Source organism: Hemitrygon akajei, chromosome 12 (assembly GCF_048418815.1).
Source record: "Hemitrygon akajei chromosome 12, sHemAka1.3, whole genome shotgun sequence".
In the NCBI taxonomy this organism is placed as follows: Eukaryota; Metazoa; Chordata; class Chondrichthyes; order Myliobatiformes; family Dasyatidae; genus Hemitrygon; species Hemitrygon akajei.
Window position 1 is genome coordinate 22,123,603 of NC_133135.1, and position 27,459 is coordinate 22,151,061.

Consider the following 27,459-nt stretch of genomic DNA (forward strand, 5'->3'; position numbering starts at 1 on the left):
CCCTTGTCTGAAGCAAATGTTCCAGTCCCAATATGTTTTTGTTCCATCTCTTTCTCTCTCATTAGCAGCCTGGCAACAGTAACGGTTTGTAATTCTCCCAGGGGAGGGGGACATGGGCAACCCTGCACCCTTCTGCCCATCAGAGCTGTTCATCTTTCGTAACACCAGAGACTTATTCCCAGGGAGGAAATGATTAATACGAGGGAGCACAACACTTAAGGTAAAGGGGGGATGTCAGAGATGGGTGTTGTACAGATGAACGTGGTACCTTTAGGCGTTTGGAAATTGCTCCCAAGGATGAACCAGACTTGCGAAGGTCCACAATTTTTTTTTCTGAGGTCTTGGCTGATTTCTTTTGATTTTGTTTGTAAACTTCTGATGCACTAGAATTGTGATATAGTCAATTAAAAGTGAAATAATCTGTCTGTAAACAGTTGTTGGAAAAATTACTCATGTCATGCACAAAGTAGATGTCTTCAACATCTTGCCAAAACTATAGTTTGCTAATATGAAATCTGTGGAGTGGTTAAACAATGAGTTTTAATGACTTCAACCTAAGTGTATGTAAACTTCTGACTTCAACTGTATGTCCTATGTTCTAGGACAGTGTTTCAGGACACATCCTACTGTACCATTCATGCCTCTGCGATCTACACAAGACCTGATTTTTCACTTACATTGATGACAGCTACTCCTGTGTAACTAAATCCCAGGTGGTTTTTATTTTCTCAATTCTAACTGGAAAATGACTGCAGCTGTAAAATACTGCTATTTTGGGCAGAACCCTGAATTAGTGTTTAAAGTTACCACCAGTGACCATCATTCAGAAGGGAATCTCTGGCTGTTTTGCAACACTCTACGGCCAAGGAAGACACTATAAAATGAAAGGTATTTTGATTCCTTAAACTGGGACTTTCATCTATTTGGTCTGACACATTGCAAGGGAAGGTGGGGTCTATATTTGGCCCATATCTCTCCAAACCTTTCCTACCCATTTACTGTCTGAATATCTTTTAAACATTGTAATTATACCCACCTCCACAACTTCCTCTGGCAGCCAGGTTCCATATACCCACCATTCTCTGTGGGAAAAAGTTTGCCTCCGGTCCCTTTTAAATCTTGCCCCTCTCACCTTAAATCTATATCTTCCAGTTTTCAACTCCCCTACCCTGGGGGACAAAAAAAGACTGTGATCATCCACTTTATCTACAGCCATCCTGATTTTATGTACTATATCTTTGTGGGGGCTCACCCCTCTGCATCCTGAGATTGAGATGAAAATTCCAGTGTATCCAATCTCTCATTATAACTCAAGTCCTCCCGTTTTAGTAACAGCCTCATGGATCTTTTCTGCCCTCCCCACTCTCCATTTGTTAAAAAAATAAAATTGGGCTGATCGATGGGAGAGGAGTGATAAACCGCAGAGAGAAAGTTACACTAAAGCAGAAGGCACTCTGAGCTTTGAATGAGTATGTATTCGTAGGAGCAAGAGAATGATGCCTCATGTTCCAGTCTTCCAGAAATGGACCAACCGATGCAGAGAGGGGTGTCAGAAACAGCCAGCCTCAATCCAATGTAAAATCTTTGGATACTTACCGCTGTTTATTTAATAACACTTTTAAAAAATAAGTTGGTACTTTTTAACAAACTCATGTATTTTTCACACTCATTGGCAGAAAGCAGTGTAGCAGCTAGACTAATGGTTTATCACCTCTCTCATTTTTCATTGGCTGAGTATTAGCATGTTATCCATGTGATGTAATTGTTTTGACGGCGTAGCCTATTAACTAATAACTAATAACTAATAACCTATCTCTATTTAAGGAATTTCTTTATCTTATCTATAAAATTGATAGATTTGTTCCTTTGTCTGATGCCCCTCAGCATTAATTCCCCTTTTAGCATCGTTTCTCAGTTCTTCATTAGTTTGTTTTGTATTTGCATGTTTTTTTCTGTACTCTAAAATAAAACTGAAATCTTGTAATTAAGACTGCTCGTCATCTTTGAGACCCGGAGGAACCCTAAGCATCAGAAACTAAACAGAGATCCAACAGCAGTTCATGCTCTCTCTGTCCAAACGCAAGTGCTAATTTATTAATGTGGTGATGGTTCGTCATTAATATCCTTGGACATTCAGCCCCTTGAGCTAGTGCCCAATGAGGCTGCAGGGCTTGCATCTTAAGTGGCTTAATGTCAAGAATATTTTATTAATAACTGACAGAGGTCACAGGAATACCTCATTGGTCCATCTGGCTATTTATACTCTGCACAGAAACGAAATATGTGGGGACTCCGAGACCAGTGGTGACTGATCTCACTCTTTGGAACACACACAATGAAGGGGATCCCTCCGTTTACCATGACGCTGGCTCACCAGCTGAAGTGGCTTTAGAGCAGCTCCACGTGGAGGCGGTTTCCTGCTGTTCAGTGTCCAGCGAGGGTGAAGCAGCATCTCGATGAAGAGCGTCTCGCTGGGGCAAGGTCGCTGTCGTTGGTGCCTGTCTGTAGCTGGATACGGCTGCACATCTGAGTATCAGAATCAAAAACGCCCGCTAATTCTGACAATTCTCTCTCTGTGATGGGATTTGACAGTGGATCCCTGCTTGTACCGAGAGTTACCGTCAGAACAGAATTGGGCACGTGGTGGTACTGTGGTTAGCGTAACGCTATTACAGTGCCAGTGATCCAGGTTCAATTCCTGCTGCTGTCTGTAAGGAGTTTGTATGTTCTCCCCGTGACTGTGTGGGGTTCCTCAGTGGTGTCCCACATTCCAAAGAGGTATGGGTTAGGGTTAGCGAGCTGCGGGTGTGCTACGTTGGTACCAGAAGTGTGATTATACTTGCGGGCTGCCCCCAGCACCTCCTCGGACTGTGTTGGTTGTTGATGCAAAATAATGTGTTTCACTTTACGTTTTGATGTTTTGATATACATGTGACAAATAAAGCAATTTTTTTCTGCAGTATGTAGATGTAAACCTGTCTGCTATACTGATAAGGGCTTTTGTATAGGATGTTGTGGTGATGTCTGTATTTTGATGGAAGTGTTCTGATAGCTGATATCTGTGAGGGGAAGAGATGTAAATGTATCTGGAAATTGAAAGTTTTGTTATGCTGAGCAAAAAAAAAATTAAATTAATTAAATTAATTGGAAAAAAATGAGCCAGGAGTTGCAGAACGAGGTGAATGTAGGATGGAGAGGTGGGGGTACAGGGAGGGGGAATGCTTCCAGAAGTAGAGAGAGAGCTGTTATTAACAGCAGTGGTGCAGATACGGAGGGTAGATTCGGAACAACGTTGGTAAACTAGTTCGTCATTGTCATCGTAACAAGACAGAAAACTTTGTGTCAACTGGGATCTACGGAGAGGAGTAAACAACTGACGTTTCGGGTCGAGACCCTTCACCAGGGCTCATGCTGGAAACTACTGGAGAGGAAAAGTAGGCAATTGAAAGAGAAATGTTAAGTTAACACTTCTCTGAGAACATTTTCTAGGAACTGAATTGGTTTATAATAGTCAAATGGACCGAGGAACAGTCGAGATCTTGGTTTCGCATGCCATCCATACAGATCATCTCATTACAATAGCGACATTGTGGTAATGTTAACACCAACTCTCATCACATCAACATTTTTATTTTATTTTATTGAGATACAGCACAGAATAGGCCCTTCCAGCCCTTTGAGCCACGCCACCCAGCACCCCCCCCCCCCCCCGATTTAACACTAGCCTAATCATGGGACAATTTACAATGACCAATTAACCTACCCAGTACGTCTTTGGACTGCTGGAGAAAACCGGAGCACTTAGGGAAGCCCCACGCGGTCACGGGGAGAACGTACAAAGTCCTTATGGGCAGCGGCGGGAATTGAACCTGGGTTGCTGGTACTGGAAAGCGCTGTGCTAACCATTATGTTACAGTGCTGCTCTTGAAAGCATCCAAGTGCTTATGCATCTCTCCTTGTGTTTGGATTGATTAACTTTCTAATACAGGCTCTCATAATCCCTGCGCCATTCACTATAGTTAAAATTAAATCAGTTAAGTAGTTCAGAAGCTGGGATATTGTTGCATGGTATTGGTTACATGCATATGTTCTATTTGGACTAATGGTTTAAGGAATGTTTGACAACAGGTCTCTAAAATGCCTTGGGTCATGTTACTACGTTCTAGGCACTACATTATTGCAAGCTAATGGTGCTGGCATGTCTGAAGATGATCAGCAGTCCTGGTCGATGTGCGGTCCGTTGGGATATAGTTGCAAACTCCATGTACACAAGGAAAACGATGAATTATTAATGACCTTGAGTTAAGTTTGCTGTATCAGTACTTCAAAGCCAAATGAGAGTATAAACAAAATGGGAGCCAGGTCAGAAATAGGCCTTCATAAATCAGACTATTGAGTACAGGAGATGGAAAGTCATGTTGAAGTTGTATAAGACGCCAGTGAGGCCTAATTTGGAGTGTTGTGTGCAGTTGTTGTCACCTACTTACAGGAAAGATGTCAAGAAGGTTGAAAGAGTGTAGAGAAAATTTATGAGGATGTTGCCAGGTCTGGAGGACCTGAGTTATAAGGAAAGATTGAGTAGGTTAGGACTGTATTCCTTGAAACGTAGAAGACTGAGAGGAGATTTGATAGAGATATAGAAAGTTATGGGTGGTATAGGTAGGGTAAATGCAAGCAGGCTTTTTCCACTGAGGTTGTGTGGGACTACAACAAGAGGTCATGGGTTAAGGGTGAAAGGCGAGAAAGTTAATGGGAACAAGAAGGGAAACTTCTTCACTCAGAGGGTCGTGAGAGTGTGGAACGAGCTGCCAACACAAGTGGTGCTTGTGAGCTTGATTTCAACGTTAAAGAGAAGTTTGGATAGGTACATGGATGGCAGGGGTATGGAGGGCTGTGGTCCCAGTGCAGGTCAATGGGAGTAGGCAGTTTAAATGGTTCAGAATAGACTAGATGGGCCGTAAAGCCTATTTTTGTGCTGCAGTTGTCTATGACTCTATAAATGAGATCTTTCTGCAGATTCTTCTTCTCCTTTAATCCTTTTCGCTCCTTATGGAGCACAGGGCCTCAACAAAAGTCCTCCACTTTCTGCGATCTCTAGCAGATGTTTTTGCAGTCTCCCAAGTTTGGCCAGCGGTTTTCAGTTTCTGCAGATTACACCTCCAGTTCAGTTCTCAGAGTGAGCACAGGAAATATAACTGCCCATTATTTAGTACAAATTGCCAAATTCATTAAAAACCACAATGATAACTCTGATATACTGCACAGATTTGGCAGAACTGTATTCCTGAGATGGAGGCTGTACTTGCAAATCAGATGCTGGTGCATTTTGCAACTTAAATCTCTATGGAACCTGGGAGAGTGACCCAGCTTCCAACAGATACAAGAAATGTAAAAATTTAGAACAAAAGTCACGTGAAACGTTACTAAAAACTTAAGCAAAGACTGAAAGATTCTGGAATGCACTGTGTCGACATTATTGACAGATATATGTTGGGTGGGTTAGTGAGACAAACAATTTTAGCCGCCTGTATTTAACCATTGTAAAAGAAATTACAAATGTAAACCAGGTGGTCCGGTGACATCATTGTCGAGAATGGCAGCTTAAGTCACTAGCTCCTCCGGAAAAACGTGTATTAAGCCCCATTAACCCGTCAAATATAATATTTTTCGAAAAATATTTGAACTGAAAAGAGGGGCAAGAATGGGGAGAAGAAATGGAAATAAAAAAAGCGACACTGCGGAGCCTGCGTCCGAGAGGAGTGCAGCGAGTGGGTCTCCGACCCGACCGCGTGCTAGCGAGGCGGCTGCTGGGTCTCGTTCAGACGAAGCGGTGAATGTCTTTGAAATCCTGAAAGAGATAATGGAGGTCCAGAAAGATATAAAGCAGCAGCTTCGTGATATTAAGGCAGAGCTCGCCAGTGTTAATCAAAAAATAGCGGTGGCAGAGACTTTCATTGAGAAGGTGGAAGATTGCGTTCAAAACGTGGAACGGATACTGAGCAAGACAATAAAAATCATACATCACCAAGAAGGTAAACTGCTTGATCTGGAGGGAAGATCACGGCGGAAAAATATCAGAATCTACAACGTTCCCAAAGGAGCAGAGGGCCCGTCTATGACGGAATTTGTTGGAAAGTTACTGCGGGACGCGCTGGATCTTCCCCCGGCTATGGAGCTGGAAGTCGAAAGAGCGCACCGTGCGCTCGTTTCAAAACCTACCCAGGATAGAAAGCCACGCTCAATTATAATTAAATTCCTTCAGTACAGCACCAAGGTGGAGATTCTACGAAGGGCCTAGGGTAAGAAGAGAGTGTTTTTAGAGGATAAATTAATATATTTCGACCAAGATTAACCCCCCGCGGTCCTCCAGAAATGCAAAGAATACTCTGAAGTAAAGCGAGTACTAAAGCAAAAAAAGATTAGATTTCAAACTCCATACCCTGCTAAACTTTGAGTGTTTTATGACAACGGGACGCAGTTGTACCAGACAGTGGAAGAGGCGACTACAGACATGAAGGCCAGAGGGTTGCCCGTCAGCGTGACCAAAACGAGGGAAAGCCTGGCTGAGGAATTGTCCCACTCGGCTTGGGAAATAGTGCAAGAATCGAGAAGGCAGGAGACGGGAGGAGGCTGAGAGAAACATATCAGGAAGAGACCAGGAGTTTCCCAAAGACAGTCCTCATCCCCTTCAGAAGAGCCATAAGGTTTGGCTAACTTTAAAAATGTTGAGAAGCTAAACAGAAGCAAAAGTACACGGTGATATACCTAACTCGAGAAATACTTATTATAATGTGGATTTTATATTACTTAGTTGTTATTCTTTATTCGCTCACTTACTCCTTTTTTCCCACCAAAATGAGAATATATATATGTGTGTGTGTGTGTGTGTATGTATGTATGCATGTATATATATTTGCATATATATATACATTTACTAGGGTCATTTACTAGAGACCTCAGCCTTGGAATCACACGTTCGTTGCCATTTTTGTTATTATTTGCGTTTCTTGGTTCTTATTTGTTCAGGGAGTAGATCAATTAAGTTTTATTCTAATTTAAATGATACATTGACAGCTAAATACAGATGGCTAAGGACAAGATAAAATTCATTTCTTTTAATGTAAATGGGCTATTAAATCCAATCAAACACAAGAGAATTTTATCCAAAATGAAAAAAGAACAAGCCCATGTAGTATATTTACAGGAAACTCATTTAAGTGATAATAAGCATAAAAAACCAAAGAGAATGGGCTTCACTAATCTGTTTTTCTCCTCATATAAATCAGGACATAGGAGAGGAGTTGCTATTCTTACCTCAAGTAAGCTAAATTTTGAAAAAATATTCGAAATGGGAGATAAAGAATGCAGATATATTCTGGTAAGGGGGAATATAGATGGCAATTCAGTTACTCTATTGAATATATACGCACCTCCGGGAAGTGATATTGGTTTCTTTCAGAAAATTACTGATATTATGGTAACGGAAACAGAAGGTCTCCTGATATGTGGGGGAGACTTAAATTTACAATTACAACCAAACTTAGACTCTTCCAATAGAAAAACCTATGAAACAAAATCCTTACATAAGAAAGTTAATACACTTTTTGAGGGTGTTGGTTTAATTGATATATGGAGGGACCTTTTCCCTGATAGAAGGGATTACACTCATTATTCTGCTCCACATTCTGTATATACAAGAATAGACTATTTCATAACATTTGGAAAAGACAAAGACAAAATAAACACCTGTGGAATTGGGACAATAGATGTAAGTGACCATGCACCTATATATTTATCTGCTGATTTTGACCTACAACCAAAGAATACTATTTGGAAACTAAATTCAAGTCTATTCAAAGATCCGTACTTTAAGGAACAAATTAAAAAAGAAATTGGTCTGTACTTAGAATTTAATGATAATGGAGAGGTTTCACCTCCCATTTTATGGGATACTCTGAAGGCTGACTTAAGAGGGAAAATTACAGCGATATCTTCATATAAGAAAAAAATAAGGAATAAAACATTAGAGGAATTACAAAATAGGCTGAAGGAACTAGAGAAAAAACACAAATTGAATTTGGCACAGGATACATTAGGGGAAATTAAAAGAATTAGGAATGAAATAAATAATTTGGCTACGCAAGAAATCAGGAAAAACTTAATGTTTCTGAAACAGAGACATTATGAAAGTGGATCAAAATCTATGAAAATACTGGTGTGGAAACTGAAAAAAAAGATAGCAGAAAATACAATTCATAGAATTAGGGACCCAAGAACGAAAATGATAAAAATAAGCTAAGTGAAATTCAAGAAGCTTTTGAAGTGTTTTACAAAACGCTATATTCCAAAGTTCCAGGGGGAAGCATAACTCAAATTGACACCTTCTTGAATTCTCTAGAGTTACCCACTTTAAGCGAAGTCAACAAAATAGAACGATGACTGCTGACATAACTGAAGTTGAATTAAAAGCTGCAATTAGTAGGCTTAAATTAAGCAAGTCACCAGGATCAGATGGGTATATGGCAGAGTGGTACAAAGAATTTAAAAATGAGTTAATTCCTGTTTTACTCCCCACACTGAACTGGGTTCTAAAAAAGGCACAAATGCCACCCAGTTGGAAGGAAGCGATAATCTCAGCTATACCAAAAGAAGGCAAGGATAAAATGGAATGCGGGTCATTTAGACCAATATCCGTTCTTAATGTAGATTATAGGTTATTTACCTCCATCATGGCCAAACGATTAGAGGAGTTTCTACCCATACTGATACGTAATGATCAGACAGGTTTTATATGACAACGCCAGACTCAAGACAATATTCGAAGGACACTTCATATTATGGATGATATACAAAAAAATAAAATCGAAGCAATAGTGATAAGCGTGGATGCTAAAAAAGCATTTGATTCGGTTAATTGGAATTTTCTTTACAGAGTTTTACATAGATTTGGTTTCCAAGACACAATTATTAAAACTATACAGACACTATATGACAATCCTACTGCTAGGATTAAAATCAATGGATATTTATCAAATAGTCTTACCCTAGAAACGGGCATGAGACAGGGTTGTGCATGGTCACCACTATTCACGCTATATCTGGAACCATTAGCTCAATACATCAGACAAAATGAAGATGTCAGGGGAATTACTATTAAAGGGACAGAGCATAAATTGGCTTGTTATGTGGATGACATTTTGATCTATCTAGGGCAACCAACATACTCTTTACCTAAATTGATCCAATCCTTTGAACAATATGGTCAATTATCAGGATACAAGATCAACATAGATAAGACCCAATTACTTTCACATTACTATAGCCCACCAAGAGAAGTTGAAAGTCGATACCCCTGGGCGTGGCACACAGAGTCTTTCAAATATTTGGGTATCATTATGCCAAAAGATTTGGCAAAATTATCAAAATGTAATTATCAGCCTCTATATAAAAAAATTAAGGAAGATGTGGCAAGATGGAGCCTGATTCCTTTTTTCAGTCTCAGTTGAAGGATTGAGACTATTAAAATGAATATACTGCCCAGACTGTTATATCTCTTTCAGACCCTACCAATAGAGATTAATCAAAATCAATTCAATGAATGGAACAAGATGTTATCAAGGTATATTTGGCAGGGTAAAAGGCCTAGAGTTCATCTCAAAACTTTGCAATTAGCAAAGGAAAAGGGGGGATGGGGCCTACCTTCTCTTAGAGATTATTATTTTGCAGCACAGTTGAGAGCTGTGATATGTTGGTGCAACTCATCATATGACGCTCAATGGAAAAACATTGAGGAGCGGGTACTTCCCATCCCCAGACAAGCAATTTTGGCTGATAACAACCTGCAAAGGTACATAAATACTATTGATAACCCATGGGTGAAATTGACTCTTAAAATATGGAAAACTACTATAAAATAATATAATCTAGAGGGAGATATTGCAATTCTTAAATGGTGTGCATATGACTCTGATTTTACACCAAATAAATTGGATGCTAGATTTATGGACTGGACAGCTAAAGGAATAACAGTTCTTTGCAACATAATGAAAGAAGGAACACTGTTCAGTTTTGAAGTGCTTAAAGAGAAACACTTGTTAGAAAAACAAGATTTTTATCGGTATTTACCAATGCGACAATATGTTAATAAGACGCTTAAAAATGTAACCAAGGCAAATACATGCTTGATAGAGCTCTTTAGAAAAGCATATAATTCAGATAATGGTAGTAGAATCATTTCAAGCATGTATAAGGGGTTGTCAAATCTTAAAGCACATTCGACTTCATACATTAAAACAAAATGGGAGAAGGAAGGAGGGATAATTATATCTGAGGAAGAATGGACAACAATATGGAGGTATCAATGGAAGTGTACCATTTCATAGAAATGGAGGGAGTTCGGATGGAAAAACTTGATAAGATATTTTATTACACCCTCTCAGAAATCCCATTATGATAGTAACCTCCCTGTTTGCTGGAGAAATTGTGGAAATCAAAATGCAAATCATTATCATATTTTTTGGGACTGCCCTGTTATCAAAGACTATTGGAGGGGGATACACAATGCCCTACAAGACATCTTTAAATGTGAAATACCCTTGGAGAGTAAGACCATATATTTTGAATATATACCTCAAGAATGGTTGAAAAGAGATAAATATTTAATGAATATACTGTTGCTGGCTGGTAAAAAGACTCTTACTAGGAAATGGTTATCACAGGAGAGCCTAACTTTAAATACATGGATGGAAATTACAATGGACATTTACAAAATGGAGAAGATAACAGCATCTGTTAATCATAAGCTGGAACAATTTGATTCATACTGGGAAAAATGGTTTAACTACATAATGCCTCATAGGCCTGATTTTATTCTCACAAATCAATGAATATGTTGTAAAAAAAAGATCACTCCCTACTTGTACATAGTTCTTTCCTTTTGCTTGTTTTTTCTTTCCACTCCTTTCTATAAGTGTATACTCCAGATAAATACTTTGTGGAGATTTGTGACATATATGATTATATGATATATATGTACAATGTCTGAAATACATCTTATGGAAATGTTTGTTTGATGAACTTCTATAAAAAAATAAATTCCAAAAAAAAAATGTGAACCAAACTTTTGTGTTCCTAGTGGCGAAAGTGAAATTACTGGAATGTCATAAAAACAAATCTACTTCACTGACGTCATTCAGTGACATACATTGCCTCAAGGAGGGAACATCCATCATTAAAGATCCTCACCTCCCCAGTCCATCTTGCAGCTACCATCGAGTCAGGGGTGTAAATGCCTTAAGTGCCACAACACTAGGTTTAGGAACAACCATTTCCCTTCATCCATCTGGCTCCTGAACTAGCCTGCACAATCCTAATCACTAACACAGTATAACAACAGTATGATGACTTTGACCACTTTGCACTACAATGGACTTCGTTTTTTCATTCGTTTTAATTGTGTTTTTCTTCTTGCAAAAAATGTGCATAGTTTATGTCTCTCCTGTGTATCTGATGCAACGTGCCTGTGATACTGCTGCGAGCAAGTTTTACACTGTGTGTGTACATACATGTACTTGTGCAGATGACAGTGACAGTAACTCAGCCTTGACTTTGACTACCTGGGAGATTGGCTGCAGTTTTCTGCTGGAATGTCACTGGGATTCCTCTCAACTGCTGATCCACATCACTCCATTGCAATAGAACAGCAGGGTTTTAGAACCACGATAGCACAGGTCTGTTGAAAACAATTAATAAATGTTCAAATGGAGACAGCAATCACAACAAGCAGCTTGCTTTAATACTTCACTTAATGTCTGCCAAAAAGCACTTAAGAAATTGCAACATAACACAACTCCCACAACTCTAAATCACTCCTCACATCAGGTCATTAAAAAAAAATGAACTTTTATCCTTATTTCGAGAAGACAATCCTGAGATATAGAATGTGAAGTCTAATGCAGAAAAAGCTAGTTTTACAGACTTGTAATGAGTTGAGTTACTGAGTGAGGCTGGTTTTACAGACTTGTAATGAATTGGAATACTGAGTGAGGCTGGTTTTATAGACTTGTAATGAATTGGAATACTGAGTGAGGCTGGTTTTATAGACTTGTAATGAATTGGAATACTGAGTGAGGCTGGTTTTACAGACTTGTAATGAATTGGAATACTAAGTGAGGCTGGTTTTACAGACTTGTACTGAATTGAAATCCACAAACTTTTTACAGAATGTCGAATAGATCAACTGAAACTTGATGCCCAGTCAGTGATATTGTTCAGCAACTTTTCTATTCCCTCACATTCGTGGCTGGTCTCCCCTGTTTTTCTCTGTAAATATAAGGACCTCCTAAGCTCTGTGACCTTTATCCTAGTTCACACTGAATTTCACTTCTGCGCCACTGTTGGCATGCTGTCAGCTGCTAAGGCGCTAAACTCCAAAATTCTTTGTCAAACCAACTTCTGGACTGTTTGGTTTCTGGTTTAAACTCAAAGTGAATCTGTTTCTTTGTGGGCTATATTTGGACTGACTATTTCCATCCTGATGTGTGACACAACTTCGTGGTCGAGTGGTTCTCGTCCATCAAGGCAGCAATTGGTCTGAGCTCAGCAACCGGACTCGGTGCCGAATCCAGAGCTGGAGGGACGGTCAGGTGCCCTGGCATCTGCTTGCAGCTTATTCTTGGCTTCTGTACTGCAAAGCATAGACATGGAAGCCAGGGAGGATCAAGCTGACAAGCGTACCGCACTAGATGGGAGTTATCATTACGTGCCGTGTCGCATGACATGGGCGACCGTGATCTTTCTGTGACCATGATTATTCTTGGAAAACTTTTCTACAGGAGTGGTTTGCCATTGTCTTCTGGGCAGTGTCTTTACAGGACGGGTGACCCCAGTCAATATCCTTACTCTTCAGAGGTTGTCTGGCTGGCATCTGGCATCAGTGGTTGCATAACCAAAACTTGTTTAATGCACCAGCTGCTCATACGACCATCCAGCACCTGTGATGGCAGTTATGTACATGTCTAATAGAGTAAATCAGCATGGAAACAGGCCATTCGTTCCAACTTGTCCTTACCAACCAAGATGCCTACTTAAACTGGTCCCATTTTCTTATATTTGGATCGTATCTCTCTAACCTTTCCTATCCGTGTACTTGTACAAATGTTTTTTAAGCATTGTAATTCTAGCCACCTTTACACTTCCGCTGGCAGATTCGTTCCATGCATCCACCACCCTCTGTGTGAAAAACTTGTCCCTCAGGTTCCCCTTAAATCTTTCCCCTCTCATTTCAAAATTGCGACCTCTAGTTTCAGATTCCACTAACCCGGGGAAAAGACTCATCGCACCACCATAAAGCATAAAGCTCTGACTCCCGCCAACACAGCTCTCCCGGTCATTGAGGCACAAAGCCAACGACAAGGTTGTGGTCCTCTTGGCGGGGTTAATTGGGCCGTGCGAGCTCTGTGGGTCACGAGGGCCTTTTACTGTGCTGCGTCCCTAAATAAAAATGACAGTCTATGGAGGGGCATGGTGTGTGCGTTGCTCCAGCACCTGCAGATTCTCTTGTGACCCTGCATCAGTTGTTCCTTTAATGTCACTGGGTCTGAAGCTTGGACCTCCACACCCCAACGGCATTGTGGGAATGGCTTCCATTGCTCTGCCCGGGACCAATTGGATTCCTCCAGGTGCTCCAGTTTCCTCTCACATTCCGATGACGCACGGTCAGCACTGGCTGTGATTGGGCGGCACGGGCTTGCTGGGCCAGCAAGGGACTCGGACCCCAAGATCCCTCTGATCCTCCACACTGCCAAGAGTCTTACCATTAATGCTATGTTCTGCCATCATATTTGACCTACCAACATGAACCACTTCACATTTATTTGGGTTGGACTCCATCTGTCACTTCTCAGCCCAGTTTTGCGTCCTATCAATGTCCCGCTGTAACCTCTGACAGCCCTCCACACTATCCACAACACACCCAACCTTTGTGTTGTCAGCAAATTTACTAACCCATCCTTTCATTTCCTCATCCAGGTCGTTTATAAAAATCACAAAGAGAATGGGTCCCAGAACAGATCCCTGAGGCACACCACTGGTGACTGACCTCCATGCAGAATATGATCCGTCTACAACCACTCTTTGCCTTCTGTGGGCAAACCAGTTCTGGATCCACAAAGCAATGTCCCCTTGGATCCCATGCCTCCCTACTTTCTCAATAAGCCTTGCACGGAGTACCTCATCAAATGCCTTGCTGAAATCCATATACACTACATCTACGGCTCTACCCTCATCAATGTGTTCAGTCACGTCCTCAAAAAATTCAGTCAGGCTTGTAATATCAGAGTACATATACGTCACCACATATAACCCTGAGATTCAATTTCCTCCAGGTATACTCAGCACATCTATAGAATACTAATGAGAGTGCAGAAGACAGCAAGTTATGTAAATGCCAATATAAATAAATAGCAATAAATAACGAGAACATGAGATAACAAGATGAAGAGTCCCTAAAGTGAGATCATTGGTTGTGAGAACATCTCAGTAGGTGAGTGCAGTTACCCCCTTTTGTTCAAGAGCCTGATGGGTGAGGGGTAGTCGCTGTTCTTGACCCTGTGAAGCGAGTCCTTCTACCTGATGGCAGCAGTGAGAAAAGAACACGGCCTGGGTGACGAGGATCTCTGATGATGGGTGCTGATTTTGTATGACAATGTTTCATGTAGATGTACTCAGTGGTAGGGAGGGCTTTACCTGTGGTGTATTGGGCTGAATCCACAAACTTCTGTATGATTTTGTACGGTGTTTCCATAACAGGCCATGATGCAGCCAGTCAACACACTCTCCACTACGTACCTGTAGAAATTTGTCAAAGTTTTTGTTATCATGTTGAGTCATGAACACTGCCTTAATGTTCATCATTTGAACTATTTATTTTGCAACTTCCAGTAATGTTTATGTTCGCACTGTACAGTCTCAGCAAACAATACATATCACGACCTACGTCAATGACAATGAGCCTGTTTCTATTACTGTACCTTACTCTCCCTTTCTTTAAGGTGCTCTTGAAAATCTCCCTCTTGATCATTTATCTCTTACTATCTTTTCTTTCAGTTAGTCCTGACGAAGGGTTTCGGCTCGAAATGTTGACAGTGCTTCTTCCTATAGATGCTGCCAGGCCTGCTGCGTTCCACCAGCATTTTGTGTGTGTTGCTCTTGATCATTTTTTTCTTACTTACCACAATATTGCTTAATATTTGGTTTATTAAGTGCCAAATTTCATCTGATTGATCTTCCACATGGGATGTTTTACTGTGTGCATCATCATCATTATGTGCCATGCCATATGACATCATCATTATGTGCCATGCCATATGACATGGGCAATCATGGTCTTACCATGACCATGACTGGTCTTGGCAAATTTTTCTACAGGAGAGGTTTGCCATTGTTGTCTTCTGGGCAGTGTCTTTGGAAGACGGGTGACCCCAGCCATTATCAATATTCTTCAGAGATGGTCTCCCTGGTGTTGGTGGTCACATGACCAGGAGCATCAGCTGCTCATTGGACCGTCCACCACCTGCTCCCATGGCTCCACATGACCCTGATTGGGGGGGGGGGGCGCTAATTAGGGGCTACACCTTGCTCAAGGGTGACCTTCAGACTAGCGGAGGGAAGGAGTGCCTTACACCTCCTTTGGTAGAGAGGTATCTCCACACAGCCACCTGGTTACTGTACTAGAGATGTTATAAAATTGTTATTGGGAGTGTTAAATAGAGCCATAGTCATAAAATACCCAAAGACACAGTGAGTCAGAGAGCCTGGATTTCAAGGCCTGAAGTTCCAGGTGGTGCCATTGGCTAGTTCAGGGTTCAAAACCGAAGATTGAAGCTCGAAGATCGATCAGAAGCCTGGAAGTTGATGCCTGATATCTGAAACATGGAGACTGGAGGAGTGTGAGTGTGAGTGAGTGAGTGAGAGTGTGAGTGTGAGTGTGAGTGTGAGTGTGTGAGTGTGAGTGTGAGTGTGAGTGTGAGTGTGAGTGTGAGTGTGTGATGCACCATCAATAACTCTCTGAGACGTGAGGCGAGATATCGGCTTTTATTGACTGGAAGAAAGAACAAGCAGTAGTTGACCACCATACTACATCCTGGAGACTGAGGGCCGGGCTCAGGCCTCAATCGCCTTTATACCGGGGTCCGTGGGAGGAGCCACAGGAGCAGTCAGCAGGGGGCGTGTCCAGACAGGTATATGTAGTTCACCACAGGGAATAAAGGGGCTTATTTTGCTGCTGTTGTTGTGTTCTGTGGGCATGCTGTGTTAGCACCGGAATGTATGGTGACACTTGTGGGCTGTCCACAGCACACCCTCAGGTGTGTTGTTGGTTAACACATTTCACTGTCTGTTTCTATGTGAAAAATGAATCTGAATCTGAAATGTAGCACTGCAGTAAAACAGGAGATTGTTTATTGGCAGGAGGTCAGTGTTTGATGTGTGTGTACTGAGGGTATTGTGTAGGGATGAGTGTATTGGCAGGAGGTCGGTGTTTGATACGTGTGTACTGCGTGTATTGTCTAAGGACCTGTCTATTGGCAGGAGGTCGGTGTTTGATGTGTGTGTACTGCGCTTACCCACGTTTCATATACACACACTGTAAAAATCACACTGGACTCTTTACAAAATAGTTCCCAAATGCATCTAAGAGAAGGATCCGATTTTTCAATTTCAAGGTCACTTTTAAGTATCTGCAAACAATTATTTTCATATCAAATATGAATCTCCTTTTTCATTTTAGTGCTATCTTGTCCTTAGACCAAGGGCCCCTAGAATTTTACTGTCCAACTCATGTAAAACTTTAGTCTGTTTATAAACTCAGTGGCCACTTTATTTGGTACACCTGTACACCTGCGTGTTAATGCAAATATCTAATCAGCCAATCATGTGGCTCCAACTCAATGCATAAACGCATGCAGACATGGTCAAGTGGTTCAGTTCAAAATATCAGAAGGGGACAGAAATGTCATCTAAGTGACTTTGACTGTGGAATGATTGTTGGTGCCAGATGGGGTGGTTTGAGTATCTCAGAAACTGCTGATCTCCTGGGATTTTCATACACAACAATCTCTAGAGTTTACAGAGAATGGTGTGAAAAACGAAAAAAAAAAAAAACATCCAGTGAGTAGCAATTCTGTGGCAGAAAATTCCTTGTTAATGAGAGAGGTCAGATGAGATCGGCCTCACTGGTTCAAGCTGACAGGAAGGACGTATTGCATTGGAGAAGGGGAGACTTGGCTGACTGAAAGACCTAACTCTGCTCCTATGTCTTATGGTCTTGCTGTATCGGGAGCGAACAACAGTGGTGTGCAGGAGAACGTCTTTGAATGCACAACACATTGAACCTGGGAGTGGATGGGCCACAGCACGAACGTACACCCAGTGGCCACTCTATTAGTTACAGGAGGTACCTAACAATGTGGCCACTGAGGGAGTAACGTGAAGAGATGCGTGTTGACATAGGAAATTCAGTCTCACACTGCTAGATATTTTGGAATGTGCGGTATGCTCCGGTTTCGTTGCGTCTTATTAAATACCTCCAGTTTTTAAAAGGCTGAATTTTCTGTGATAATATGGTTTGCTGTGATTGTAACTTAGTGTTGGTTTGTAGGATGAATGTTCCAGCAGTGAAGCAGCTGGATGAGAAGGAAATGGATCTGTTCTACTACAAATGCGGCTGATGGAGTGAACTATCTGGAGTATTAAATTACAAGGACATTTCCATCAGTTGGGTCCTTCTGTCATGCTGCTGTCATACTCCCCCTTTACAATTATTGTCATGTGGAAATGTCAAGGACATGCGTAGTTGCCAATTTCTTTACATCCAGCCTGCTGGTGCCTCTGTGCAACATTCCCATTCACCCGTGTGCCCATTGCAAAATAATGGTATCTCTGCAGACCATCGACTTAACTACCGTATTCACTGCGTCTAGTTTCAAAAAGAAAGCTGTCACTCCTAATGTCACACAGCAGTCAAGAGATTCCTTAACCTCGGCTAAAAAAGTAAAATCATTTGTTTTCTTTGAGGTGGAAATCCTAGATGCCAAGAACAAAGAACAACTCTGCTTCCTGGACAAGGTAAGAGCTTAAATGCCTAAAACGGCGTCTTGGGTACCATCGTAGCTTAAAGAACTCTTGCATTATTAAGGTTTTCTTATTTTAAAAAATGCCCGGCTTTGCAGCTTCAAGCATCTAACTCATACGGCTTTTAATAGGTGGCGCATTTATTGAGGATCCAGCTAAATTTTACCTCATGTAAAATTCCCGATTGCTTTGAAGGATAACTTTGTAATGACGGCTAACGCGTGTAAGGTGAATAAAGGATCATGTTCGGAGTCATTGCTTTTGTAAACGACTTTGTTGCAAGGCAATGGAAGTCACTTTCAGGGCTGTGAGGCTGCCTGGGATTAAAATGTCATATTAACACATATTTATATCCTTGGTGGGTAAAAGTGCATTCTTGGGTCATGTGCAGCTCACTTAAATGCTTTCTCATAAAACTGCAGTTGCAAAAGCCAGCACTCTCTCCCTCACAGAGTTTCTCATAAGCAGTATTACTGAACAGATTTCGGTAGCGAAGAAATACTGAACATATTCCGTTTGCCTCTCACTCAGGTCGAACCAAATGCAACCGTTGGAGAAATAAAATCTATGTTCCATAAATCATGTAAGTCATATCCGTAGCAATAGTTCTAGTGAATTTTTAAAAAAATAATTTGGCAATTGTTTGCTTTTAATTTATCCACTGGTTTCCTATCATCCGTCAGGACTCACGTTCTGTTTTACTAGAAAAGTCTTCTTAGTGCAGGAAAGCTTATTCACTCTACTAAAGACGTGCAATGGGAACCTGGTTTGATATGGGAGCCTGTAAATCATTTCGTACCATTCCATTTTGCATCGATGACAATTCCTGGATCTGGGATACTTATTCCTCCACCAGCTGTCCTCCAGTATAAATTTAACAATGAGGATGGACCCAGTGAAATCTGATATTCAGAAAAAGCCCCAGGAAATGCAGGAAAATAGAGAATGAGCGATGGAAGGCATTTAAAGATGAGATGGTTTGGGTCCAGCCTCATTACTGAGAAGGGCATCCAGGGCTAAAGCTCCATGGATAAGTGGAGATTTGAAGATTAAGATGAAAGAGAAAAACAGGGTTTGGATGAATGTCAAGCTGGTGTTAAAGTGGAGTGGCAAGCGTAAACACAGAGCGGAGCTGGAAGAGAAACACGAGGTTCAAAGACTGAATGACCTCTGTGTTCTTACAGTGCTTTGTGTGTGTTGCTCAAAATTTCCAGCATCTCTAGAACCTCTTGTGTTTGTAAATGAGGATAGGTTAGCCGGTAACTTGAAAGGGAGCACAAAAGTGTTGTATAAATTTATATCTTGAATAAAGGTTGTCAATAGTTCAATAGTTCCATTTACTATCAGAGAATGTGTACAATATGCAACCTGAAATTCTTGTTCTTCACAGACATCTATAAAAACAGAACAGTGCCCTAAAGACTGACTGACAGTAAAAGCATTAGAACCCCCCCAATGCCCCCTACTTCTCCCTCCCACACCCAAGCAACAGTAAAGCATCGGCCCTCCCCCACTTTAGCAAAAAGCATCAGGATCCTCCACCCACCTAGAAAGACCATGATCTGCAAAAACGAATCGTTCACCCAGCAATTCGAAATACCCCAGGCTCTCTCTCCCTAATAAAGGGGCAGAGAGGTGTCACTCAATGAAAATTCTCCCTTTTGTGTGGGTGGGTGGCAGGAGGAGTGGGTGTTAATGAGAGTTAGGTTACAGGGAAATGGAGTGCTCTGAGAGAGGGCAGAGACCTGATGGGCCAAGTAGGCTCCTTGTATGTTGTCAGGAATTATAAAGATATGATGACATGCGTTCAAACCTGCCTTGTGAGCCATGGAGTGCTACAGCGCAGAAACAGGCCTTTCGGCCCATCTGGTCCATGCTGCCTATCAAACTGCAACTGGATCATAGCTCTCCATAACCCTCCCACCCTTGTACTGATCCAAGCATCATCTTAGTGTTGAAATTGAACCTGTATTTATCAGTTCCGCTGGCAGCTCATTCCACAATCGCACTACCTTCCGAGTGAAGAAGTTTCCCCTAAAGTATTTCACCTTTCACCCTTCATCTATAACCTCCAGTTCTAGTCTCACCCAACCTCAGTGGAAAAGCCTGCTTGCACTTACCCTATCTTTACCCCTCATGATTTTGTCTACCTCTATCAAATCTCCCCTCATTCTCCCATGCTCCACGGAATAAAGTCCTAACCTATTCAATCTTTCCTTATAACTCAGGTCCTCAAGTCCTGGCAACATGCTTGTAAATTTTCTCTGCCCTCTTTCAATCTCATTGATATATTTTCTGAAGGTAGGTGATCAGAATTGTACACAGTACTCCAAATTTGACCTCACTAATGCCATATAGACTTCAACATAATATGCAACCTCCTGCACTCAGTGCTCTGATTTATGAAAGCCAACGTGCCAAAAGCTCTCTTTAGAACCCTATCTACTTGTGGTTCCACCTTCACGGGATTATGGATCCCTTTGTCCTACCACACTCCTCACTGCAGTACCATTCACTGTGTAAGTGTTACTCTGGCTTGTCCTCCCAAAGTGCAACACCTCACACTTGTCCGCATTAAATTCCATCCGCCATTTATCAGCCCATTTTTATTGTACCTTTCGTTCTTCTGCTTGACTGTCTCATTCTTCCTGAGGGCAGCAAACTTGAAAATGGGTGGTGAAGTGTGCAGTGGATGAAATTCAGCAGAGAAATGTCAAGCAACCTCTTTGGAAGTCAGTGTGAGGAATGGGAAAGGGCAAGGTTAAGGGGCGATGCTTCAGTTTTAGGGAGGATACCTGAACACAGACACCCAATTGCATAGGTAGCCTGATTTTGGCAGTGGCAGGGGAGAGTGTGTATTGGGTGAAGTAGAGGGGGTTTCCAGGGGTCAGTGCCTCAATACCCAATAGTTACTGAGAATGGTGAGGAAATAAGGCATTTGCACAAATGTTTTCAATAGTTATGTAGTTAATTGCCCCTCCAAGCCTGGTCATATTTAAAGTCCCACACGTCCCTGGTGGCAAGTTATGTTGAGAAGCCTTTTTTTAAAAAAGGATACAGGATCTTTGCTGTTATTAATGGTGCACAAGCAAGGAAGTTATGCCAGGAATTTCTAAATGACTGGTTGACAGAATTACTGTGTTGAATTCATACGACCACACTTCGTGAAAGATGTCAAGTCCTTGGAGAGGTTGCGGACAATACTTGATATAATGGAAATGTACTGTGAGCCTTCACTTGTTTGGAGAGATTTCAGAGTTAGGGTGGGTCCCTGATGGCTGGATACCAGGTAAGGAATTTTTAACAGAATTAGTCATGTAAATGAGGAGAAAATGTCTGCAAAACTGATATGGGCTAGAAATCTAATGTTATTGAAAAGTGATTAGAGGGGGTCAAGTACAGTTTTTTAAAGATGATGTAAGTTGCCTTACCTGAAAGTAGGGCCAGGAGTAATTTTGGAATGGATTTCCAAGGGGCAGTAAAAAACTGAGAGGTGCCACTAATCGAAACACGTTCGGAAAGAGGAAGCACAGATAAGACTATAAGATATAGAAGCAGAATTAGGCCATTCGGCCCATCAAATCTGCTCCGCCATTTCATCATGGCTGAACCATTTTCCCTCTCAGCTCCCAATCTCCTGCCTTTCTCCCCATATCCCTTCATGTCCTGACTAATCAAAATCTATCAACCTTTGCCTTAAATAAACCCAATGACTTGGCCTCCACAGCCCCCGTGGTACCGAATTCCACAGATTTGCCACTGGACACTTTATTCTGTATTGTGTTGTATCATCCAGACAAGACTGAAAGAGCAATATCATCAAATTAATTATGCCTGGTCCTATGGGGATGATGAAGAAATGACATCACTTGTTCTGTCAGTACCACTTCGATTATGCTTAGAATAAAAGGGGCAGCCAGTAGCACAGGGGATCACTAAACAACCCTCACTAGGATGTTTCAGGACATGCTAATTCTAGACCACAGCGAGCTCTTCACAACATATACAAGCCTTGGAAAAATAAGGCAGATAAACAGAAGTGCGTTTGGGTGGGCAGAATTCATTTGGGGATGGTGTCCTTGTGGGAAATATACTCTCCTCATTCCAGAACCTCTCCATTAAAAGCTCGTAACTGCTATGTGACACTTTGCAATAACAGATGAATTCTATTTTTACTTGTCTTTTTTTTTAGACCCCCAGTGGTATCCAGCAAGACAATCCATCAGGTTAGATCCCAGTAAGTAACATACAGCTATCAATGACTTTATTCCATTTGAAATGATCGAGCTCAAACTCTGGGAGATTGGGTATGATTAATTTACCACTAAAATATACCATTAAAATCCACAAAATAATTAGTGATTTGGTGCGTACTGACCAAATTCAATCCTAGCCTGTTTTTGCAATTAAAATTGAATTTGGTCAGTATACACGAAATCTCTAGTTTTTTCTGGGATTTAATGATGTCTTCTAGTGGTAAATGTGAACTTTTGTGCAAGTTAGTTTTAATTGCATGCCCAAGTTATTGCAACACCTGTTCATCGCCAGAGCAAATAAAAAAAGTGAAAAATTTACTGCTGATTCCACCCACCCTTGCATTCAGCTAGTCACCAAATTGCCAACAGGGAGACGATATATCAAGTCAAGTCACTTTTATTGTCATTTCAACCATAACTGCTGGTACAGTACATAGTAAAAATGAGACAGTATTTTTCAGGACCATGGTGTTACATGACACAATACAAAAACTAGGCTGAACTACATAAAAAACAACACAGACTCTCACCACCAGGACTATGCATCATTTCCAAAGTATCTCCCCTGTAGCTATCCAGCTTCTCACCAAAACTCACTCCATAAGACATAGGAGCAGAATTAGGCCATTCAGCCCATTGAGTCTGCTCTGCCAATCCATCATAGCTGATCCAGATTCCACTCAACCCCATACACCTGCCTTCTCGCCATATCCTTTGATGCCCTGACCAATCAGGAAACTTACATCTTCCGCCTTAAATATACCCACATACTTGGCCTCCACTGCAGTCTGTGGCAGAGCATTCCACAGATTCACCACTCTGGGACTAAAAAAATTCCTCCTTCCCGCTGTTCTAAAAGGTCAATCTCAATTTTGAGGCTGTGCCCCCTAGTTCTGGATCCATCCACCTTAGGAAACATCCTCTCCACATCCACCTTATCTAGTCCTTTCAACATTCGGTAGGTTTCAATGAGATCCCCCACATTCTCCTAAATTCCAGTGAGTACAGGCCCAAAGCTGCCAAACACTCCTTGTATGTTAACCCTTTGTTCCCAGAATCAGGTGTAATACCCTGACTGTCCCTGCACAACATTTGTTAAATGGATTTCCCTGCTTTCCTTCTGTTGATAAGTCTGTTCATATGTTGACGTTTATTTAAGTTTGATTATTGACATTTGTGCATGTGACCTTTCTCAAGGTTCATTGTCTTGTAAATTGTAGGTTGTTATTGTGTTTTCCGTTATGGTGTTGCCTAGGATTGAATTAGGAAGCTCCCCTCACCATCCTCTTCCCCCACACAAAAAAACTAAAATGGCATCTGGAACACCAAACCCCTCTCTCGCACAAATATTAACAGATCGCTCAGCCAGAAACCCCAAAACCCCCCCAAACCCCCTCCCTTGCAAAAAACCAACATATCGCCCACCCGGAATTGCGACCCGCCAGTCGGCAACAAGAAAGAGAACACAGAAAACTGAGGGAGAGCAATATAAACTACAGTCCAATAATCACATAAACCTCAGAATTTCAAAAACATCTGTCCGCCAGAACCGAGGAGAATGGCCGCTTCAACCCAGTCCTTCCGCGAAGGGAGACTGCGGCGTTGCTGACTCGGCTACCGACCACCGTCGACCCGTGATCTCCGTGGAGGGTGTCCGCTGACCGCCCCCACATTCGCCCCGATGCTGCAATCTTCCTCGATGCTTCGAAGTGGAGTCAATCACAGCCCTGGGCCTCTTCTGCGTGCTCGCAGTCCTCTCCGGGGACAGCAGATCGCTCAATCGAGCTCTAAAGTGTTGTACCGATCTTTTAACCTACTATAAGATCAACCTGCTGCTTCTCTCCACACTGCCCTCAATATTTCTTTCATCCAAAGCACAAGAGATTCTGCAGGTGCTGGAAATCTTAGGCAACACACACAAAGTGCTGGAGGAACTCAGCAGGTCAGACAACATCTACAGAGGGGAATAATGAGTCACGTTTTGGGCTGAGTCTCAGCCCTGAAGTTCAAATGTTTATTCCCCTCCATATTTCTTTCATGCACGTGTCTTTCTAAGAGTCTCCTAAATCTGCCTAGTGTATCTGCCTCTGCCCTCACTCCAGCAGTGCGTTCCACTGAAGAGGTTCTGGGGAACGTCGAATAGCAAGTTCCAAATCGGAGATGACTGAACAGAAGAACATTACAAAGCGTTGGAAAGGGAAGGAGAGAGGAGCCACATGAGAAGCTCTTTAAAAGGCCAGCCCATTATCCATGGGCCAAATCACCGCCTTCTGTGCTATCTAATTCTACTTTGGCTGTCACTGGTGATTCTGAATGTAGGCGTGCGATCTCTCGAGTTAAGTATGGATGTTCCCCCCAGGGCTATTCCCTCAGAGGAGAATGCCTGTGGCTGATTTTATTTAACCTGGGGAGGCTGGTCCATGGGCAGCCACCACAGAGTGTTTGACAGATCGGAGTCAGGGTCCAGTGGCGTGGGATGCAAGGTGACTGGGGACTCTTCACTGCTGCAGCCTTCCTCCACCTCCGCTGCCGTTGTGATGTGTCATCATCTTCCCCCAGCTCCACCTCTGGAACTCCCCCATGGGTAACCAGACTTGGAGCTAAGCTCCGGGCGGCATCGCTCTTGGGATGTCAGGAGCTCACAAGCCTCTCCACAATGACAAGGTGACGATCCGCAGAGAAGCGATTGTAGGAGATGTGGGCGTAGTGATGTTCTCCAATCCTTCTTAGTTGCTTAAGTGTCCTTTATTTGGGCCGAGGCAGATGGAATCAAAGCTCGAGCGTTGAAGCAAGTTCTGTAAACGCTTATTTCGGATTTCCAGTACTGACAGGTTTCTGATTGACGCGATTTCAGAGTCACTAGCACGCGACTTACTTCACTGGGTGAGGGCAAGAGCCCGCTTTCCCTTTACAGAGTCAGATGAAGGGATTGCATGTGGTGCCTTACTGACGTGCAGATAACACGCTCTGTTTATCTACCTTAATAGTTCTGGAATCTCAGAAATGTGCACTGCTGAAAGAATCTGCTTGTGACGGCATGTTTGGCGGCCGGTGGATGTGATCCTAATCATGGGGCTAACATTACTACTGAGAGAGCTACAGTTCCAATCGCCATCAGACCCCACTCAGATCCCATGCCAAAGTAACAGCAGCCCAAACCTTTGAAAGAGTGAGGTCCAATTTGCCGTCTAAAGTCATCCTTGAGCCCTTTTATTTCATGTTCAGGATGCGGACGTTGCCACCAGAGCAGGATTTATTGCCTGTTCCATCTCCCCCAGAACGTACTGGTGCAATTCTACACTGCCTTCACAGAGAGGGTCCTCACATCAGCCTTTACTGTCTGCTTTGGTGCAGCGTCCTCTCACAATACACAAAAAGTACCAGACGGTCAGGACAGTGGGAAAGGTCATTGGCTGCAGTCTCCCTTCACAGCAGGACTGGTACGTGTCCAGGACAAAGAAGTGGGCAGGAATAATCATTGTGGACTCTACCCACCCAGAAAAAGGCCTTTTCTGAAACCTCCCTTCCAGAAAGCACTGTAGAGCTATTAACATAAAAGTTTTATGCCAGCTTCAAAGTTATCCCCCCCCCCAGACAATTAATCTGATCAACCATTCTAGTTAGTCCCCCCCACCCCCTTCCATTACCTCAGTACTGCACTGTAAACACAGCAAATCACTTTTTATAATGCTGCATTGATCGTGTGGATAGTCAGAGGCTTTTCCACAGGGCTGAAATGGCTAACACAAGAGGGCACATTTTTAAGGTGCTTGGAAGTGGGTACAGAGTAAGTTTTTTACTCAGAGTGGTGAGTGTGTGGAATGGACTGCCGGTGAAGGTGATGGAGGCGGATATGATAGGGTCTTTTAAGAGACTTTTGGATAGGTACAGGGAGCTCAGAAAAATAGAGGCAACCCTAGGTGATTTCTAAGGTACGGACATGTTCTGCACAGCTTTGTGGGCTGAAGGGCCTGTATTGTGCTGTAGGTTTTCTATGTTTCTATGTTCATATTGTATATAAAGGCATTTATGTATTTATGCACATTTTATTTCATATCTGTAATTTAACCTCAAAATAAGAACATAAGAAATAGGAGCAGGAGTAGGCCATCCGGTCCATCGAGCCTGCCCCGTCATTCAATAAGATCATGGCTGATCTGTCTGTAAACACAGCTCCATCTACCTGCCTTTTCTCCATAACCCTTAATTCACCTACTATGTAAAAACCTATCTAACTGTTTCTTAAGTATATTTAGTGAAGAAGCCTCAATTGCTTCCCTGGGCAGAGAATTGCACAGATTCACCACTCTCTGTGAGAAACAGTTTCTCCTCATCTCCATCCTAAATCTTCTCCCCGAATCTTGAGGCAGTGTCCCCTAGTTCTAGTCTCACCTACCAATGGAAACAACTTTTCTACTTCTATCTTACCTATCTCTTTCAAAATTTTGTATGTTTCTATAAGATCTCCTCTCATTCTTCTGGATTCCAGAGAGTATAGTCCCAGGCGACTCAGTCTCTCCTCATAGGTTAACCCCTTCATCCCTGGAATCAACCTGGTGAACCTTCTCTGCACTGCCTCCAAACCCAGTATATCCTTCCTCAAGCACGGAGACCAGAACTGCACACAGTACTCCAGGTGCGGCCTCACCAGTACCCTGTATAGTTGCAGCATAACCTCCCTGCTCTTAAATTCAATCCCTCTAGCAATGAAGGCCAACGTTGTATTTACCTTCTCAATAACCTGTTGTACCTGCAAGCCATTTGCAAATTCATTTTAGAGGTTAAATTACAGGTCTCAGGGTTGTATATTTGTGACATATAGGTACTTTGATAATAAATTTACTTTGAACTTTTATACATAATTCTTTATTTGTATACTTGTTGAATTTTTTTTGTTGCAAATTCCTAATACATGTAAATGTATATGGTTAATAAATTTGATCCCATCGCTAATTGCCCATGAGAAGGTTGTTGTCAGTTGCCGCCTTGGCCTGCTGTAGTCCTCCTGGTGAAGGTTGTCTGCTCATGCAGGTGGGGTGAGGATTCCAGATTTCAGACCCCTGTATGATAAAAG

The 27,459-nt window shown here is 42.1% G+C and overlaps 1 protein-coding gene across 3 annotated transcripts in view; it reads left to right on the forward strand.

Annotated features, from left to right (window-relative positions):
* LOC140736788 (very-long-chain enoyl-CoA reductase-like) overlaps window positions 1-27,459 on the forward strand; it is a 107,461-nt gene that overhangs the window by 43,808 nt on the left and 36,194 nt on the right. For 2 of the 3 annotated variants that reach the window (XM_073062713.1, XM_073062712.1), the window contains exons 2-4: window positions 18,073-18,123; window positions 18,661-18,712; window positions 22,322-22,366. In XM_073062713.1, the coding sequence (XP_072918814.1) occupies window positions 18,697-18,712; window positions 22,322-22,366 (61 nt within the window). In that variant the 5' untranslated portion in view covers window positions 18,073-18,123; window positions 18,661-18,696. Of the gene's footprint in view, window positions 1-17,900; window positions 18,124-18,660; window positions 18,713-22,321; window positions 22,367-27,459 lie in introns of those variants that run through there. The other variant, XM_073062711.1, reaches the window with a different exon arrangement.